The 19,691-nt window shown below is 35.7% G+C and overlaps 4 protein-coding genes across 5 annotated transcripts; 3 read left to right on the plus strand and 1 right to left on the minus strand.

Annotated features, from left to right (window-relative positions):
* Positions 1-2,805: 2,805 nt before the first annotated feature.
* Positions 2,806-7,206, plus strand: LOC117627164 (agamous-like MADS-box protein MADS2). Its single transcript, XM_034359099.1, has 8 exons — positions 2,806-3,278; positions 5,600-5,678; positions 5,847-5,908; positions 6,018-6,117; positions 6,321-6,362; positions 6,486-6,527; positions 6,638-6,792; positions 6,896-7,206. Exons 1-8 carry the CDS (start codon positions 3,094-3,096, stop codon positions 6,987-6,989), a joined length of 759 nt encoding a protein of 252 aa, XP_034214990.1. The 5' UTR covers positions 2,806-3,093; the 3' UTR covers positions 6,990-7,206.
* A 3,420-nt stretch (positions 7,207-10,626) lies between these two features.
* LOC117627163 (truncated transcription factor CAULIFLOWER A) lies at positions 10,627-16,116 on the plus strand. 2 transcript variants are annotated; one of them, XR_004585741.1, is made up of 10 exons: positions 10,627-11,064; positions 11,979-12,057; positions 12,255-12,319; positions 12,423-12,522; positions 12,651-12,692; positions 12,790-12,831; positions 12,941-13,062; positions 13,237-15,204; positions 15,325-15,410; positions 15,625-16,116. XR_004585741.1 is itself a non-coding variant. In XM_034359098.1 (8 exons), the coding sequence occupies exons 1-8, from the start codon at positions 10,880-10,882 to the stop codon at positions 13,364-13,366; spliced, it is 768 nt and encodes a 255-aa protein (XP_034214989.1). In that variant the 5' UTR covers positions 10,627-10,879; the 3' UTR covers positions 13,367-13,656. The 2 variants fall into 2 exon arrangements, 1 of the variants encoding a protein (XP_034214989.1); XM_034359098.1 differs by lacking the exons at positions 15,325-15,410; positions 15,625-16,116 and having other exon boundaries at positions 13,234-13,656.
* On the plus strand, positions 14,718-16,146 carry LOC117627162. The gene is made up of 3 exons (XM_034359097.1): positions 14,718-15,204; positions 15,325-15,410; positions 15,625-16,146. The coding sequence occupies exons 1-3, from the start codon at positions 14,769-14,771 to the stop codon at positions 15,913-15,915; spliced, it is 813 nt and encodes a 270-aa protein (XP_034214988.1). The 5' UTR covers positions 14,718-14,768; the 3' UTR covers positions 15,916-16,146.
* Positions 16,147-16,308: 162 nt separating this feature from the next.
* On the minus strand, positions 16,309-19,650 carry LOC117627161 (ADP,ATP carrier protein ER-ANT1). Its single transcript, XM_034359096.1, has 4 exons — positions 19,262-19,650; positions 18,648-18,942; positions 17,506-17,877; positions 16,309-17,276 (listed from the first exon to the last, which is right to left on the minus strand). Exons 2-4 carry the CDS (start codon positions 18,903-18,905, stop codon positions 16,965-16,967), a joined length of 942 nt encoding a protein of 313 aa, XP_034214987.1. The 5' UTR covers positions 18,906-18,942; positions 19,262-19,650; the 3' UTR covers positions 16,309-16,964.
* Between the last annotated feature and the right edge of the window lie 41 nt (positions 19,651-19,691).

Raw genomic sequence — 19,691 nt, forward strand, 5'->3', positions numbered from 1 at the left:
AAGAGAAACTCCGAGCAGCCACTAATAAAGAGAAACTCCATGATTGTAGATGAACAAACCACCATAAAGAACTAAACATCCATATGTCAGCAAACCAAACTAAATATCCCTCAAAATATAGCCCACACAAAATTTACTAACGTAACCAGAAAAGAGGCGGAATTGGGTTTTTCAAGGCTTTGGGTTGATATTGGTAAGCGCCTACAAATTATAAATTAAAAAACCTAGAAATGAAATTCTCCTTTTCAATTCAACAAAAGGGATCCAAAGCCATCTTCATATCATTATGTCATTTGAGAAACATTTTGGATGTGGCGTCACACCAGAGATAATTCACGTGGGGCATGCTGCGCCCGACATTGCATTCAAGCACCTTGTTTTACTACTTTATCGCCAAAAAAGAAAGTACTTTTATTAGTTTGCTCTTCTTGGCCGCTTGTAATGGAGAGGGTAATCAAATTCAGAAAATTCTTTGTTTGACAATTCTAAAACGGAAATTCTATATTTGGTGACTGAATCGTATCTAACTTTATAATTCACTCCATTAATCAGGATTTTAAATTTTGTGAATGAGACATTAATATATACTAGTATATTAATCGGGAATTTTTTATTTACTCTCAATAACTAAGATATAAAGTGAACTCGAAAGGAAATAAATTGATATTAAAAAATTATGTAACCCATTGGTGTACGTAGCATTTTCTTTTTTCTTCTTTTCTGCCTTTAATTTGGCCATGTACAGACGGTGGTGCAACAAGTGCCTTTGGCGCACGAGAAGGAAATGGAGCAATGCACATGGCCGTGAGTCCATATGACAATGACAACACACAGTTAGCCAGCCATATCCCATATGTATGAAATTAGACCTGATCAGGTATTTTATTTATTTATTTATTTATTTATCATTGTCTACATCAAAATTTAAAAGCTTCTGGTATGTATCTTAGCTTCTTTTTCTGATTGGTCCCTTTCCTGTAAAAAACAAAAAAAACTTAATCAAAACGTGCAGTCCGTAATTATTAATTAGTATATGCAAGAATTCTTACAGGCAGTAAAATTATGACTTCATAAACCAACTTTTTGTGCAAGCGGGTGTTTCCTCCAAGTTCCAATAAAAATACTTGCTCTGCGGACACGTGCCCGTCGCCTGTGCGCCGATCCTGGTTTTACCGTTGGTTAATAAGGTAATTTTGTTTTGACGCGTGTCCTCTGAGCGAATATCTGTCTGTAAGCTGGGTTCGGAGGCGTAAAAAGAGTACGGCTCTGGTAAATTGTCTTCCTTCTCAAATATCGGTCACCTGGGAGTTAATTTCACCACAACCAATCTCAGATCGACACGTCAATTATCAAAGCGATGTCCAACTGTTTGACAAGTGATATGCTCTTGTTATTGACAGCGAACACAGTGAATAGTTCCATCAACTAAAAAAGAGAAAAGTTCAAATATTCATTTGTATTTCTTCCTTTCAAAGGATATAACGAATATCACTTCCATGTATTTATAAATAATGCCTAGAAATTTGTTTCAAAAGGCCAGAAATGTTTTTGATACAATATATAAGATGTTGAAGAATATAAAGTCCCACATCGAAAATTTGACTAAATAAATTACAATTTATAATAAGTGGTTCTACTCTTAATAACATCGAGGCTTTTTGTGATAAAACTTCATACCTATTGGGCTTTGTATGTGGCTAAGTTGAGGACAACATCGGTGTCGCTAGTAGTGGACCACTGACTCGTCTCTCTGAAATTTATCAATGTTGTTAATAATAGACTAGTGACCCGCCTCTTCAAAATTTAACATAAAAAACAAATTCAATGTGCGGCTTGTAGTCTTGCATGATATAATATTTTCTTTACGGATTTTGTAGTTTGAATGAAGGACGGTCATTTGGTTGTTGATTTCAATGTTATCACATGAGGTGTTTAAAGCTCGATAGGCTCCTCTCATTTTTTCTTTCTTTGATTTTGTTTGCACTAGGCTTTGAAAGCCAATAGTCGTAGCACAATATTGTCAATGCCAACTTTTATTTTTATTATTATTATGTTTCCCAACCCTATTCTACTTGGGATATTGCTAGTGAGGTTTTTTCTTCTATAAAAAAGGAAACAAAGAAATCAATTCCAAAAATAGGAATTTCAAGGACATGCAAGAAGAATGCTAAAGAGCTTCAACTGCAATCCATATATTTTGTGAAGTACTTGCAGCTAAGCGAATTGTCTACAAACACATTTTGCCCAAAAATCGTTTCTTCCATTAAAAGCATAATTTGAATGGATCGATCTATAGTATGAACTTACGATATCTATTTTCGCTTTAGCTTCACAATTAACTTTCATAGTGGCATACATGATGTGATTTGAATGATTTTGCTGTTGTTATGAGGTGTGAATGACAACATTTTCGAAGGGGTTTCAAAAGAAAATATTGCTTCATCATCCTTCGAATAAAAAAAGAGAATGTCAAAATTAAAGTTTGAAAATAAAATGGTATCGAAACGAAGTGAAACTCCAAATATATAGAAAGATCATGAGAGGCAGAGGTATAGGGCTAAATATCCCGTTCAAAAAGGAAACTATAGAGTATGTATCTGACATGAAATATGAAGTGCAGCCCAGCTAGGAGTGGACACGTGTTCATCCAAAAGTATGCAACTGTTAAGGTTTGTTGTTGTTGGACATCCGCTAGGCAATACAAGGTAACCTAGAGGCTTTGACAGTGCACGTATAATTGAATTGAATTGAATTCTTTGAAAGAAAAAAAAGATGAAAAAAGGATGATGCAGTGGAAAATCTGGACCATAGAGTGAAACTGGGCAAAACCCTTGTGGTTGTAACTTGTATGGATATTGGATACACACGAAGCACAAGACATCACAAGAATATTAAGTGTACAGTAGTAGGGATAGGGAAGATAAAACCAAACACAAATACAAAAGCTTTTTCAGGGGTTTCCATTTCTCTCATATTGCATTCATCTTTTTATCCCTTTTGGTACCCTAAACACACACCCTCTTTAAAGAAACTTTGTCTGCCTCTCATCTTAACCAATACTAGAGAGAGAGAGCTAATAATTTAGAAAGAGATATGGGAAGAGGTAGAGTTGAGCTGAAGAGGATAGAGAATAAAATTAACAGGCAAGTGACTTTTGCCAAGAGAAGAAATGGGCTGCTCAAGAAAGCTTATGAGCTCTCAATTCTCTGCGATGCTGAGGTTGCCCTCATTATTTTCTCCAGCCGTGGCAAACTTTATGAATTCTGCAGCAGCATGAGGTATCTCTCTCTCTCTCTCTCTCTCTCTCTCTCTCTCTAGCTATATCTAGGCAAACATGTGTTTTACTTATCAGTGTCTGCGACTTACATATTTGTCGGAGAAATTTTTTTGTTATGTACTAGCAGTGGTTTTAATGCTCAAAAAGATGCGGATTTCATTGATTCTTCTTGATTCATTTGGTGTAGATGTTGATCTGTTGCAACTGATCATTTTAAGAAGAGTAACAACTTTTAAATTTTTGGTGTTCTCATAGTTAAAGATGTAAAATCTTTTCTTCTCTTTTTGAGTTCATATGTTTCACAGTCTCTTCGTGCATATAATATACACAAACTTCATCTTTGATTTTGATACTCAATTACTTTTAAATACAACAATTTTCCAGCTTGAATTGTTTCAGTTTCGAAATTGTTTACATATCCATTAGACACGTGTAAAAGTTTCCTAAATCGTTTCCTATATGATTTTCTAAATTTTGAGTTCTCTCTAGTAATTTGCTACTTATATAGATATAATGGAATTAAGCTTATTTAGAAGGCTTTCCTAAATATAGTTTAAGTTGTTTTGTACTCTTTTGAAGACAGATTTGGTGTGTTTTTCTTCCCTTCTTTTTAAGTAAACAAGATCATACAAAACTTTGAATCGTGGTGTTTTCATGGAAAAAACTTATTAACAAGAAACTTACAGATTATTCTTTCATCATTTTCTACTGTTCGTTCCAGGAGAACCGTCATTTTTTTTAATGAGCAGGGAAGAGACAGTAACAATACCGGTCACTGTTATGATTCGGTAGCAGGATGATTTGATATTTGATTTGCAAGTTTTCTGCATGTAGTACTTTGAAATAATTATTTCCAGTAAGAGAAACACAAAAGGCTGCCTCTTTCGCTGCCAATTCCAAAGCTGGATTATATTTCTGCAAAACCTTGGAGCCAGATTAGATGACTTTGGCCTGATATATTACTAAAAATGTTATACTTGTAGAATTATTCTGCATCCACAAACACAAATTCCTAAATAATTATAATAAAGTCATCAATAAAACCTCATCATATTAAAGATTTATTCATTATTATTACTTTTCTTTTTTAAGACCTGAAGATAAGATTCTGCTTTAAAATTTTAGGTAAAAAGAGTTGACATTCTTAATTTAGAGTCCCGGGAAACTTTATATCAAATTCAAAGTTTAAATGTGGAGAAATTGGAAGTTTCAAGATCCTGATAGTACAAATGCTAGTGGCTTTTAGGCGGTCTGATGTATCTAGCTGATAGACAACAGAGCACTTGATGCTAGCTCATTTATGTTATCCAAGTGATAGAGAAAGCGTCGAGCCTAGTAGCATGGATTTGTAACTAAGCAGGGCGTTAAAGTGATTGAAACCTTCTCAAGTGATAGAGAAAGCAGTGGTAACTTAATGAAAATCATCCCCTTCAATATTTAGCCTTACAACACTCTGAAGTCTAATCACTTGAAGTTTCTTGAGTTTTCTTGCATTTCCTTTGTGAGAAGCATTGCTAAATTGATGGTTGCTTCACAAACTTCGTTTTACCTTCGCTTAAACATATTTAATCTCAGTCCTAATTAACTATTTTAGCTCTCTCTCTCTCTCTCTCTCTCTCTCTCTCTCTCAACAAATAAAAACTTCACAAGATCTAAGAAAGTGAAACCCTAATGTACCCCATGGAAGTGGGAATAGCAGCTTGAAGTTCTCCATTGTTGATGAGTAGAAAGTAATGCTACCTTGCAGGCCTAGAAATTAATAATACCTTGCTACTTCCCTTTTTATTAGTAACAAAAGAACCTTGTGTGGCTTGGATATATATGGTATTATTCATCTATAAAGGTTATAAATATTTATGACAACTATATATATATCTAGCTGATTTCACAGAGGGTTCAAGTGTGGCGCACACTTATGTTCAAGGATGTAATTGCATTGTGTTTATTGGGGGACGATTCACAATGTCTTCCATCGTCACAGTTCATATAAGCTGTCGTTTAGAAATTAAATAATTTGATTTTAACACCACTTGACCCAAAATCATAAGATTCTTATGATTTTTAAGCCAAACATGTTGTTTTGAGTACACTTCGTCGTTTTTAGCCAGATTGATTAATTATGCATTTTAAGTTGTCGTTTTATGATTGTGATGATATAGTGGTATTGTGAAATCACATATATAAAATTTTAGTGTGTTAAGACCTATGTTTTTATTTATTTATTTATTTATTTTTATGAGACTAGGCTTCAAGACTAGTACCTTGGTGAATAGATGTGCTGATATCTTGATGTTCTTCAATTGTTCACCTTGTCTCTTATAGCATGCTGAAAACGCTTGAAAAGTACCAAAGGTGCAGCTATGGCTCCCTGGAAGCCAACAGACCAGTCAATGAGACTCAGGTAGGCTGGACAACCCCACTATTATTAAAAACCAACACTATTTTAACAATCCAACCTTGTGGAATATTTCGAATGCGTCTTTTTTATTTTATTTTATAGTATTTAATACAAAAATTTGTTGACAACTCTAGAAATGTCATGACAAAATTGTCTTTTGTCTCCAAGCAGAACAGCTATCAGGAATATCTGAAGCTGAAAGCTAGAGTGGAGGTCCTCCAACAATCTCAAAGGTATTTTGCACAACCTTGGAATTGATATTTGCTTGTCATGCAATCTCTGAAGAAAGATGGTAAACCTAAATATATATATTCTAAGAGTAGATGTTCCTGAATGCTGCAGAAACCTTCTTGGGGAAGATTTGGCCCCACTGAACACAAAGGAGCTTGACCAGCTTGAGCATCAACTGGAGGCATCCTTGAACCAAATTAGGTCAACAAAGGTGATTAACTGATAGAATTTTTGTCAATTTGATCGTTTACGGAAGCTTATACACGAAACCCTTTGTCTTTCATAAAGCAATCTATCGCTTGAGTTAATGCCAACAACAAAACTCCTGATTGCTTGGCCCTTTGTCTTCTTTTAATTAAGTTGTAATAATTCTTTGGGCTCACCTGTTATGTTGTGTTCCCACATTTTATTCAGACTCAGTTTATGCTTGATCAGCTTTGTGATCTCCAGAACAAGGTAAGTCATGAATCTCATTTGCGCATCAATGTTGATACATACACTTGCACATGTGCAGGCTTATGTGATTTGCCTTTGAACACATAATAATTCCTGGACTACTTGCTTTTTATTCTTGAGCAGGAACAAATGCTAGTTGAAGCTAACAAAGCCTTGAGGAGGAAGGTAAAACAAAAGAAACCATGTGCCCCATAATTTCTTGCTTCATTAATTGATCTAGCTGTTTGTGTTTACAAGTGTAAATCCAAGTGATCATTAATATTAACTGAACACAGCTGGAAGAAACTAGTGGGCAAGCTCCACCTCTATTGGCATGGGAAGCTGCTGGCCATGGCAACAACAATGTTCAGCATACTGGCCTTCCTCATCATCCTCACCACTCACAAGGCTTCTTCCATCCATTGGGAAACAACTCCACTTCCCAAATTGGGTACACATCATCTCAAATCCTTTTCATTCAAATCCCCGCATCCAAACGGAGCCTTAATTTCCATTAATTAACACGTCTTCGTTTTCGTCTTCTTACAATGCAGATACAGCCCCTTGGGTTCAGATCATCATGAACAAATGAATGTTGGAAATCATGGCCAACATGTGAATGGATTCATTCCTGGGTGGATGCTTTGACTTTGATTTCGCATGATCAAGATGACAAGATGTGGCGAATAAAATACATGTAGCGGACTATCATCTCATGTTGGATGGAGCTTTTCTTTTTTGGTTAATTGTGATCTTCCTTCTATGCCATGCAACATGTAATTAGTCTTGAACCAATAAGAATAAATATTTATTTTTATTTATGTTTGTAAGTTGTATTCATGACATTGAAACCTCTCTCTCTCTCTCTCTCTCTCTCTCTCTCTCTCTCTCTCTCTCTCTATATATATATATATATATATATATATATGAATTGTGGGATATGAATTTGCATGAATTTGTATCATAATCACTGAATATACCAGCTTTGAACAAGGTTTGGGCCTCAAGCCTGTGGGAAAACTTGCCCAATTGAACTACTGGGCCTTCCATGATTCACAGGTCCATCAAAAACTTGTGTGCATGCGAGCAAGCAATCGTGCTTAATTAGGAGACAAAAGCTTACTTGTCCATCGTCGTACTTACAAGTTAGCAGACAATTTGCCAATAAAATATTAACGTAACCCAAAAGGTGATTCACCTTCTTCCTATGAAAACAAAAATGGACATTAATCTCAACCACCATCTCTCTCTCAACTTTCTTACCCTAATAATTATTTTCCTTTGCGGACTTTCTTATTCGAAGAAGTTAAACAAGGGATTTCGTGTACTCAACCGAGAGTTAGTTACACTGATATTACTTGTTAAGGAAAAGGATGACGACGTTATAATTTGCAAAGTTATCTGTGTTTTTGTTTTCTTTCGGGTAATTTGGAAAGATTAGGGTTTTTAGAGCACTTAATCATTGAATGAAAACAGGAACAGGTAGAGCAACAGCAGATGCTGCGGTGAAGGGAAGGACGTTTGGAGTTGGACTGCCTTTATGATTTATTTTATGTCCTTTTCAGTGGAAGTCTTCTTCTTCTTACCTGATTCGGCCAATCAAGAGCGACAAAGCACGGAAAAGATAAGAAAAGATACCTAACTCTTCCTACGCAACTATGGGTTGGGCCACGGCCCACGTGAAAATTAATCTATTTTTTAATTCATACCGTTGGCAGAGAGGAGAGGACCACCGGGGTAAAGGGACCAATTTAGCAATCAAACGCACACAAAACACACACTACATGTTACAAAAACACCACCTTCCCTTCCCACGATCATCATTCAAATCATGTTTTTGTTTTTGTTCCAGTACGTGCGTACTATATATATTGGCCATGCCATGTTCCTATGTGTAACTGTTGTCTGTCATTGCATGCCAATGCCAGAAATGGTTCACCAAAATAGTAACCTCTTTGTGTGCATGCGTGTTTCTCTGTCTGTGTTTTACAATGTAAAAACACGACTGAATCCCAACAATCAATACTCTAGGCATTAATTCCCCTTTCGGGTATGGGTATCCCAAAAACATTTCAATTTTAGTTTCTCCATCGCTAATGAAGTTTGAGAATATTTAAATTTTGTGTTGTTTTTAAACCCGTGATCAATGATTATAGATGTCATTACGTTTCATATACTTTTAACTTGTGGAAAACAGATAACAGGGAGCTAGTTGCCTGTCAGTACTAGTTACGTTGGTGTGATATAGGCAAGAGAATCTCTCACTTTCAAAATGTCACGCATGGTGAGTTTTAATCCCAAACTTATTATGACCGTACGTGGGCATATGCATCTTTAGATAGATATTTCGCTTCCAGTCAACTGGTCAACTGATGGGTTGTAAAAGTGGCATACTTTAATCGCATTCGGGAAACATTATCATTGACTAACTTGGCCTTGTTCCACCAAATATGGTAATTAAATAAATATAGAAATTCATTGAGACAGATTATTTTGCACGAAAACAAATGTATTATATTTCATTTCAATATATAATAATCGTGCTTGGAATTAAACATAAATGAGAGGAGCTGGGATTTCATATTAGAGGGGGTCCTCCACAAATTGTAAAAAATAATTAGAATAGGAGCGTTTAAGTTTGGTTAATAAGTTAATACAACATTAACTACTTGTTTTGTTCCACTTCATAATCTCATTTTATATTGATTAACTAATCTCATCATCTACATCATTATACACTCAAAAGTTAATAATTTACATTCCAACATAGAGAAGAAATACAAAAAAGGTTCATAAATCCTAATATTATGATACCCAACTTAGACATTAGAAAAGCAAGGGAAATAAAATAAAAAAAATTCATAAAGCTTAAGTTAAAAAAGAGAGAAAGAGAAATAAAAGGTTAAATTTGTATGAATTTTTAGTGTAAATATCATAAACTAAACTAGAAGATTTAAGGGAGAGAAGTAGAAGAGAGATGAAAAAATTTAATGGTTAATTTGTATTAAAAAAAACCTAATATTTATTATTTATTATATGGTAAATATCCTTAAACTAATATAATATATCATAATAACACATTATATATAATATATAACTAGAATTGGTACAAGATGAAGGAGGCCCTTGGACCACACTGGTCTCTTAATGGCTTCGCTCTGCTCAAAAGGAAAAGTGCCTTACCTTACCTTGCCTACATATGAATGAATTTTTCATTTGAATCTTGACAGGACGGGAAAAAGAAAAGGTTTCAAAAGGAAAAGTGTCTTATCTTGCCTTGTCTACAGATGAATGAATTTTTCATTTGAATCTTAACTTTTTATTTTGATTTATGTAACCATGGTTATATTTATGAACACATATAAAGTATTGAGAAATGTGATGAACACATATGCCTTGAGTTAAAATGGTGAAAAAAATGCTCCCAGAGAAAATAAGTACAGAAAAGCATAAACAGATGATAAGAGATAAGAGAAGTGTCTCAAATCAACGTACGATGTCTGCTAATATAAAGATTAAAACATATATAGGAGCCAATCATATCACGACAACTAAGCTATGGGGGGTGATAATAAACGATAAAAAATCATAATATGATGACGTTGTGGTACTTACTTTGTTGGGATTGGCATGATAAGCAATTTTGAATTTTTAATTCGGTGTGGAGAAAAGCAAGATAACATATTCTAAGTGAAGATTAAAGTAATTTTTACTTAATTCAATTTTTTGAGTTACAAACTTTTTGCAACATGTCCGAATTGAAATACCGACTGAAATAACTTTAGGGTTATATAATTAAAAGTTAATAATGAGGTGGTAATTAAAGATAAACTGAGTGGGAGGGATTGAATCCAACCCAATTTAACATATATTTATGTTATTTTGTTGGAATATTAAATTTGTTGTCATAAAATAGGTAGAGTGAGTGTGACAGTGGCACATACAGACACATATAGAGACACATTAAGCAGTAAAAAGTAAGTTGTGAGAGAGATGCATAAGATTAGTAATAATTCTGAGAGTGAACCCAAAAGGCAAAGTAAAAATAGAAACAGAGAAAGATCCCCCTTCAAAGCCGTACACATCACTTTTCATTTTGATTAATGTTTATTATGTAGGATTTGGAAATATTTGGGTTCTAGCCAATCCCAAGTCGACAACCATCCTGACCAAACCACTCTGGTTTTCCAATCCTACCCATCTCTTGTTTTAGCGGTTTTGTAATTTATATATTTATATATCTACTATATCGTATAAATACAGAAACAACGGCAGTCACAGAGAGAGAGAGAGAGAGAGAGAGAGAGAGCAGACGACACCTATCTATTAGAAGAAAGAGAGAGAAGAAGCATATAGCTCATCCCTTTCCTTCTTTCTTTCTTTGTTTCTCTCCCATTTTCTGGGTGGGGTTTTGGTTTCTGCAAGCAAAGAGATCATCATCTGTTCATCAAAAGGGCTAGCTAGGCTTATAGGATAATATTATTATTTGTTTAATATCATAAAATTAAAAAGAGAAATTAATACTAGTAGTATATATTATGGGGAGGGGAAGGGTGCAGCTGAAGAGGATTGAAAACAAGATCAACAGGCAGGTGACCTTCTCAAAGAGAAGGTCTGGGTTGCTGAAGAAAGCCCAAGAGATTTCTGTGCTTTGTGATGCTGAGGTTGCTTTGATTGTCTTCTCCACCAAAGGCAAGCTCTTTGAGTACTCCACTGACTCCTGGTAATATATATACCTCCACGTCCTTCCTCCTATATATATATATATATATTATTAATCATTTAATAAGTATCTATTATTTATTTTTGTGTCTGTGTCTTTTTTAGTGTATTTCTTTCTTTTTTGTTCATCTAAATTTATTACCCAATTCTACCAGTACGTTTCATTTGTTCATGCACTAGTTTTTTTGTTTCGACTTATTATTAGATCCATAGGCTTTTGAGATTACATTTTTCATGAGTGAGTATCTTTTCTGGGTATTTTCTTCCTCTATATTTAATTTGATTTCATGCAAATACCAGATGTTGGTTGAGGGGGGAGAGAGAGTAAATATGGGACGGTCGAGCTGTTAAAAATGTAAAACAAAAACGGAAAGAAAAATTGTTCATCGCAATTAACATTAACATTCTTAAACCCCAACTAATTTGTATCCTTAATTCTTACTTAGGAATTCTTAGTTGCCTTGCCAAGAAGGCGGACTTCCTCTTTGTGAAACGTACAGCAGCCTGGAATATCCCTAATTTCCCTTTCTTCTTTTAAGTTATTAATATATAATTTATATATAGGGGTCTATAAGAAAAAATATCTATATATATAGGGGGGTCTGTCGTCTGTGCGTGTCTTACAAACTTTTTGTAGGCTCAAGTTCATATCTTTTTTGAGTACATATTGGGGAGGGAATTAACCTCCTCTATCAATTCCATTATAGGATATGTGAGCTCAGATTTTAATTCACTCTCACAACACAAGGGTTTTGTGCTATATATATTTATATATGTACGGTACACCTCAAATTAATGATTTTAGCGTAGTGTCTCCTGACTGTTATTTGATCTTGAATGAAGTTTGGTTTATAGGAACTATATAGGAGTAGTTACTGGTAGATTATTTCTGAATGAATTTGTTAATTATAACAGCATGGAAAGGATCCTGGAAAGGTACGAAAGATACTCATATTCAGAGAAGCAGCTTCTTGCAAATGATCATGAATCAACTGTACGTATGTCCTTCTGGCTTTCCCTTTGGTGTCGAACCCAAAAATATCATCACCATGAATTTGGCATCCATTGCAATTTGCGTCATTCCCCTATAGTCTATAGACGAATCGGGAATTGACGAACTAGGATCACTTTTCTTGGGTTCTTTTCTTTTAATAAATACTTCATTTGATGCCATACGTTTATATATATTAGGGAAGCTGGACTCTGGAACATGCGAAGCTCAAGGCTAGGGTGGAGGTTTTACAAAGAAATTGCAGGCACCAAACGCTCATACATCTTTAATTGCTTTCTAATTAATAAAGAGCTAGCAGTAGCAATTGTATACTAGCTAGTTTTCATTCATTCTTGATTAATTTGCAGTCATTTTATGGGGGAAGATCTCCAATCTTTAAGTCTGAAAGAGCTTCAGAATTTGGAGCAACAGCTTGATTCTGCACTGAAGCACATAAGGTCAAGAAAGGTAAAAATACAAACGAAAGGGTTTCGGCACAGTAGATTATTGGACTTGTTTTCTCTTTTCTCTCATTTTCTCTTTTGAAAAAAGAAAAAGGGTAACGAATTTGACTATGAATCTTTCATCACATACAGAACCAGGTTATGTACGAATCGATTTCAGAGCTGCAAAAGAAGGTAAGCCTGAGAGGACATTCTATGCACGAAATTAGAAGCATGTTTTTGTTCCAGTATTAACTGTGGAATATTGCCTGCGTTAATTTGATCATGACAGGATAAGGCATTGCAGGAGCAAAACAACTTGCTGGCAAAGAAGGTATAACAATGTAATTATATATGTTTAGAAATTTGTTATTAATTTCGTAATTTTCATTTCTCATCATGCATGGCTAGCTTGAATTGTGTATTAAGCAATAATTAACCAGGTAAAGGAGAAGGAGAAAGCACTAGCTCCACAGGCAGAGTCATGGGAGCAGCAAGTGCAGAACCAGGGCTTGGACTGCTCGTCCACCCTTCTACCAGAGGCATTGCAGTCCTTGAATTTCGGGTTAGCCTCACTCTCTCTCTCTCTCTCTCTCTCTCTCTCTCTCTCTCTCTCTCTCTCTCTCTCTCTCTAAAAGACTGAATTAAGAATATTAATTGAATATCAAGGCTGATTGATTACAAGGTAGGTCAAGTTTTTTTAATCATTAACATGTGCAATATTTGATATTTGCAGCAGCGGTTCAAATTACCAGGGAATTAGAAATGATGGAGCCGGTGGAGATCATGAGGATGAAAATGAGACCCCGACAGCAAGTCGACCTAATACTCTCCTTCCCCCATGGATGCTCCGCCACCTTAATGAATAGAAGAATTCATGATATCCAAACTATTATAAGTTTATAACCAAGTACACATAATTTATATATATAATTAATTATAAATGTATGTATGCATGTATACCTACGTAGAAATTAATTTATAATGTGGATTATGATGGAAGGAAGAGCCTCTAGATAGCTCAAAATTTGTGGTATGTTGGGGGCGGGCTAGCTCAAATTAACTGCTACCACCTCTTGTATTTATTTAGTATATTATAATTTGCATTGAAGGTGGACGACAGACAATATATTTTCAAATTAACTTGGGAATTAGACCAGTGTTGTCGATATACACAAGTAGCTACTATATATAGTCCTTTTTCTTTTTGTCCAATTTGGATTTGATTGATTTGCTGGTAGCTCTTGCGACAGTTGAATTCTGCTGGTATTGTTTGCCACAGATATAGTAGATATGCATGTAGGGGTTTGGAACAATTGCCCTAGATTCGAGTTATAGCACCCGTGATAAATTGATATTATGGCCATGTCTTTTCTTTTTTCTTTTTAAATGTATATGGGTTGTGTTTTCTTTTAGCAATGTTGTTCTTTAGTGCCACAAATGCTGTATGCGACTGTAGATTAGGCATGGCGATAATATCAATTTATCATGCACAGAAATGGGCGGTACCCATCAAATCAATATTTAGCGTAGAATTGTTGAACACTTGAAAAACCCAGTGCCATGCCAGTCTACAAGTTTAGTAAATCAATCTGACTACACAATAATACAGATACATCCTAAATATTTTTTTCTTCTTTTTTCACGATTCCTTGTTTGTCAATTTTTTTCACTCTCAGTTTCCAGCCCAATAATAGAATAATAGAATTCCTTAATTACCATATAGAATTCAATGTATGTAGTGTGAATGATTTCACATCAAAGTGGAAACTTGCCAAACTAATAATCTAGTGTGAATGATATCAGAGGAAGTTGAGAAAACCATTCCTAATACAAACAAATTAATAGAGATATAATAATGCAGATAGCTACCTCGTCTGCCTTGCACTTGATTAGCTAATGATGAAGTTGACTTTTACATCCTAATTCATAATGATTTGTGGTTTCTCTTCTGTTAGCTAGTAATTAGTATTTGCTGATTTATTAATTAATCATCCCCACACCACACCACACGGATGCTTGCTTGTCAATAAATTTGGCACGAGTGGCCGGCGACAATTCTTTCTTCTATAAGTTGTCACTAACTATAGCTTTCTCTTCTCTCTTTTCTCTCTCTTTGGGAAATTAGTCAAACAACCTCAGTTACATGTATCATGTGTGGGAACTACAAATTACAAATTATCATGGCGAGCACGTTCAAGAAGTGGCCTACCACATTGAAAAACAAAGCAAATAAACAAAATAGGGAATCAATGCCCTTTAGAAAAACAAATGGTTCCTCCAAGTTCGTCTGGTGGCCGCCTTATTCTTTGTATATATATGTATGTACAGCCAGCCAGTTTTGCCACCAAAACCAATATTGTCAACAAAATGAGTAGAAAATATGCAAGATTGTGTGGTGCCCGTCCCACACTTTGTCTTCCGATCCATTCTCTGTCTCTTCGATCGAAACACACCTCCAGACGATGTTCTGGTTCGATCAAAACTGATCATAACAGCACAGAATTCTTGAACAATATTAGCAGCAGCAAGGATGATTTCAGTGCTGACAGTTTGAAAAGAGGGTCGTCTGAAGTTGGGAATAAGATAATGGTTGTGGTGGATCCAAGCCTTGAAGCTAAGGGTGCTCTTGAATGGGCCCTATCACACACCGTACAAACCCAGGACACCATTGTACTTGTTCATGTAGCTAAACCCTCCAAACAAGGTCAGAAACTGACATTAATTTTTTCTTCTTGGTCATTTATAAATTATAATTATCTTGTTGCTTGCAGTAATATTAATATATATGAGCCTAATATGGTAAAGTGCTACTATTGGTTTGCAGGTGCAGAGTCAGATGGGAAGATCAATTTGAGGGCTTTTGAACTTCTTCACTCTATGAAAAATGTGTGTCAACGGAGAAGGCCTGAGGTAAGTGTATCAAATTGCTTCTTTTCCATAAATTTTGTTCTGGATCAACTTTACTGCAGGGGATCAATCTTTTTGTTAAGCAACTTGTAGCAATAATTTTGTTAATGTGCATTGAGATGTCAACTGTGCATTATGAAGCAAATGTGAAAGGGTTCCATTATCTTTGAACTATGCCTTTTGTATTGACCAATGACTATTGAATTTGAATATATAGGTGGAAGTGGAGGTAGCATTGCTTGAAGGGAAAGAAAAAGGACCAATAATAGTGGAAGAAGCAAAGAGACAAAGGGTGTCCCTACTCGTTCTTGGCCAGAAAAGAAAGAGATCAATGTGGTGGCAGCTCATCAAGAGGTGGACAAGGACCAGATCCTCCGGCGAGGTAACTGTCGAATACTGCATCCAAAATGCTGCATGCATGACGATTGCCGTGAGGAGGAAGAGCAAGAAACTTGGAGGCTACTTGATCACCACTAAGCTTCACAAGAATTTCTGGCTTCTAGCTTGATTTGAAAAAAAATACACTTTATTTTATTGGGCTCGTTCTGTTAGATAAGTTAAGCAATGTAGAATCTGTGTTTTTGGTATTGTGGTGTGATGGGGTTGTGCAGACAGGTTAAAAAAGTACTTCTCTGCCCATACAAGACATGGTTGTGGCGACTGCAATGCCTGTAAAAACTGGAAGTCAAGAAAAGCTTTTGACTTTAAACTTCATGGAGTGTAGGATTAAATTGGTCTTTTCTGCAGCTTCTGAGAAGTCTCATCTTTGGCAAAACTTAGAGGCTACCATGGTACATTGCGTTGACACTAATTTGTAATAGAAAATTAGGGTATAATTTAAGCAAGCCAAGGTTGAAGATTTGAAGGATCTTTTAAAGAATGTAAGATAAGGTATCTTAAATTAGATTAATGACAAGAAGTGTGAGGAATGTGATTGACTTTGCATGATAGGTGTGGAGTCAACGAATAGTGGTTGACACCAACGAATAGTGAAGACAAAGACGGAGGGAAATCATAATCTTTATACATTTTGGATACAAATTGGAACATTCGTTTCCTGGTTGTGCCTTTTTGAATGAAATAAAGAAAAAAAACATCCTTTGAGAGTTGAGACTAAACATAAATTGGAAGGCACAAAGAGCTTCTCTGTATCCTGTCTTCATCAGTAACATGTCCTGCGTGAATGTGGTACCTATACACTAAAACTGCAATCTTATCACTGCCGATGCAAATAATTGAATATAAATTTATTCAACTGAACAAAGGGAAGCCTTTGATTTTCTTTAGGCATTCCAGGAAACATCGATCGGCAGCATTCCTTACCTTGTCGTGCCATTTTCCCCTTCACCTCTTTCTTCTTAAATTCTGAATTAAATCTTTTGTACGAATCAACTGAAGAGGTAACACTAGTATACAAAACTCATATCTTGACATTTACTTCAGATCTCTTTTTCGCGGCTCAAAAGAATAACCATGTCCATGTGCCATCTCACTTCAAAACTCTATGAAGCTGCTCAAAAGAATAACCATGTCGATCAGTGTGCCAAGTCTGGACTTTCACTTCAAAACTCTTTGATGTGGCTCAATAGAATAACCATGTCTATATGCAATTCGGTGCAGCTGATCATATCCTGCGAGTACCCCAGCCCCAGCAACCCCTAGAAGCATATTTGCAGTAACTCCTCGGAACAGCGCTGTGAAACCCTCAAGGTAAACAATCTCACGAAATGCATGTATGGCGTTGCGATACTTCGATGGTTGTCCTGATGTAAGCATCATTCTGCGCCGAAGGGTATCAAATGGATAGGCACAGACCCCAGAGACTGTTGTAACACTCCAACCAAGCAAGAAACTAGCCAAAAAATTCCCCTGTAGAAATTCAAATGATTTCAACTTTAAGGCTTGGTATCACTTAAGGATTTTCATGGAGATGCTAGAGGAGGGGGGCACTATAGTATGTCTCCTACATATCCATGCAGATGTTATCAATGTACTAATCAAGAATGAATGCTTCGGTCATACATACGAAAATACACTCCCCTTTGAATTGTACAGATAATATTGAACACATTTTTTTTTCAGAAATGGAGATGCTTACCTCCAAAGACCCAACCAAAACAATAGGCTTCATGGTGTCATAAATCCCAAAGTACATGCCTCGATACAGTGTAATCCCAATAATTGAAACCCCAAAACCTCGATAGAGACCCGCTATTCCATCACTTGACAAGGTTTTACTATAAACATCTAGAATCCCTCTGAACTGGCGCTGACCATTAACTGAAGACCCCCTTGCATCAGTGCCTAGCCGTGTTCGTGCATAGTCCAGGTGATACAGAAATAATGAAGTAGTTGCTCCAGCAGCACTTCCTGAAGCCACATTTCCTGCAAAGTACTTTAAGTATCCATCTTTCTCTTTTGAGCAGCCAAAAATGCTTTTGAAGTAACCTTTAAATGCAAAGTTGAAGGCCTACATATATTCCAAAATATGTTTGGTGATAACATTTGGTAGGACTGCAAAATGCAAATCAAAACATGACATGCAGTTGATAGCATACAAACAATTTCAAGTTTCAAGCGACAATGTAGAATGATCAAATCTCCATTACGTTATGTGACTCCTAGGGATGCAATTAAAAAAATGGGGGGAGTTCTCCATAATTAAGATGGTAAAGCAAATTTTGATGAATTAGTGGACTTTCCATCCAACACATGAATTGCTAAGATAAATGTGTATAACATCCTGTTTTGTTAGCTCGTAAGTGAAGAAAAATCCAGAGTATATATTCACAAGACAATTCTAAGGTCCACAGAGAACCAATTTGTGATCTATTGTTAAGATGGAGAACCAAATTGCAAACTGTTGAGAACATGGAGAGTTAGAAACATTATGAAATTTAATGAGCAATTCCAATTGTTCCTTCTTCTCCTCAACTGAGTTGATATCCGAATCAACCATTTCACTCAAAGAAGTAGCAATTTGACAAGGGAAGAAACGCCTTCAAAAGTTAAGATACATCCTGATATTCACTTGCTTTGAGAGAAATACTAAACCAATACAAACAAGGCACAAGCAAGAAGAGTGTTTGAAATAGTATCTCATTCCAGCAGACAGACTAATAATTAATAAATTCGATAATTTCATTACATAAATCCAAATACAGTAAAAAATCAGCTTAAGGTTTGTAAAAGAAAGAAAGATTTCAAATTCAATGGGAGACTTGAAAGTAAATGAAGTACCTGAGTAGGAAAATATCGAATAACATTAGCCTGGTTGCCTCTCCAAAAGGACAAGACGCCTTCTTCTCTAAAGACCCTTTTAAAGCAATCACCAACACCCATATAAGGTCTCTTAAGCTGTCCTCTTTTTATCATCTCTCCTTGATTCTGCAACAGAAGCTTCACTCTCTCAATGGGTGCTGCTGCACTCTTTGATACCAATGCTGCCATTCCTCCCATCACAAAATCTGCAGAAAACTTCTCAGATTGTTTTGTCATTGCCAACCTCTATCTCTCTCTCTTGGTCTCTTCAGCCCTGAAGAATCCAAGCAAAAGCAGAACAAGGTATCTGAGTAAAATGGGTGAAAAATGAAGTCTTTTAAGCATCCCAAATACATATTGATGCAAACTGAGGAAGTCAATATACAAGAAGCTGATTTACATACAAACATACAAAATATACCCTGTTTCATCTATTGATTTGCATATAGCAAGTTAGCAACCCAATAAACCAACAATGCCCCAATCATATTCCATTGAAAAGCATATCAATTTGGTTGTCAAAAGCTGTTGTGAATATTAATATTATGCAACAAATTGAGAAATGGGTTTACAAATAAAAAAAGATAACACACCTTAAATTTGTAGAGAGATGGAAGTCACTTCTCGGCGACGGATAATGGGGCACACTCTCCCACCACCCGAATTAAGACGCAGGGTTTTTTCTCAGAATTAAAATTAACAAATTCAATGAAAGTAACCGCAGTTCGCCGTCGATGACAATGACATCATCGATCGAATGGGACTCTGGTTCCGGAGACGAGTTTTGGATCGTTGGATGTGGGAAAATAACCAAAAATATAAAAGTTAAAAAATTAGGTTGTGTTTGGTATGCCCGTTGGCACCCGAGGACCCAAACCAAAAAAAAATACAATTTTGTCAAACGCGGCCTAAAACTAAAAATTTGCAAGATCTTCGGATGGACAACCAGGATGCGATGAGCTATGAAGAGTAGAAATGAAATCGTAAAAAGATAATAATGCCCTTATTTCTCTTTGTAATGTA

The sequence above is a fragment of the Prunus dulcis genome, chromosome 5 (genome assembly GCF_902201215.1).
Source record: "Prunus dulcis chromosome 5, ALMONDv2, whole genome shotgun sequence".
Taxonomy (NCBI): domain Eukaryota; kingdom Viridiplantae; phylum Streptophyta; class Magnoliopsida; order Rosales; family Rosaceae; genus Prunus; species Prunus dulcis.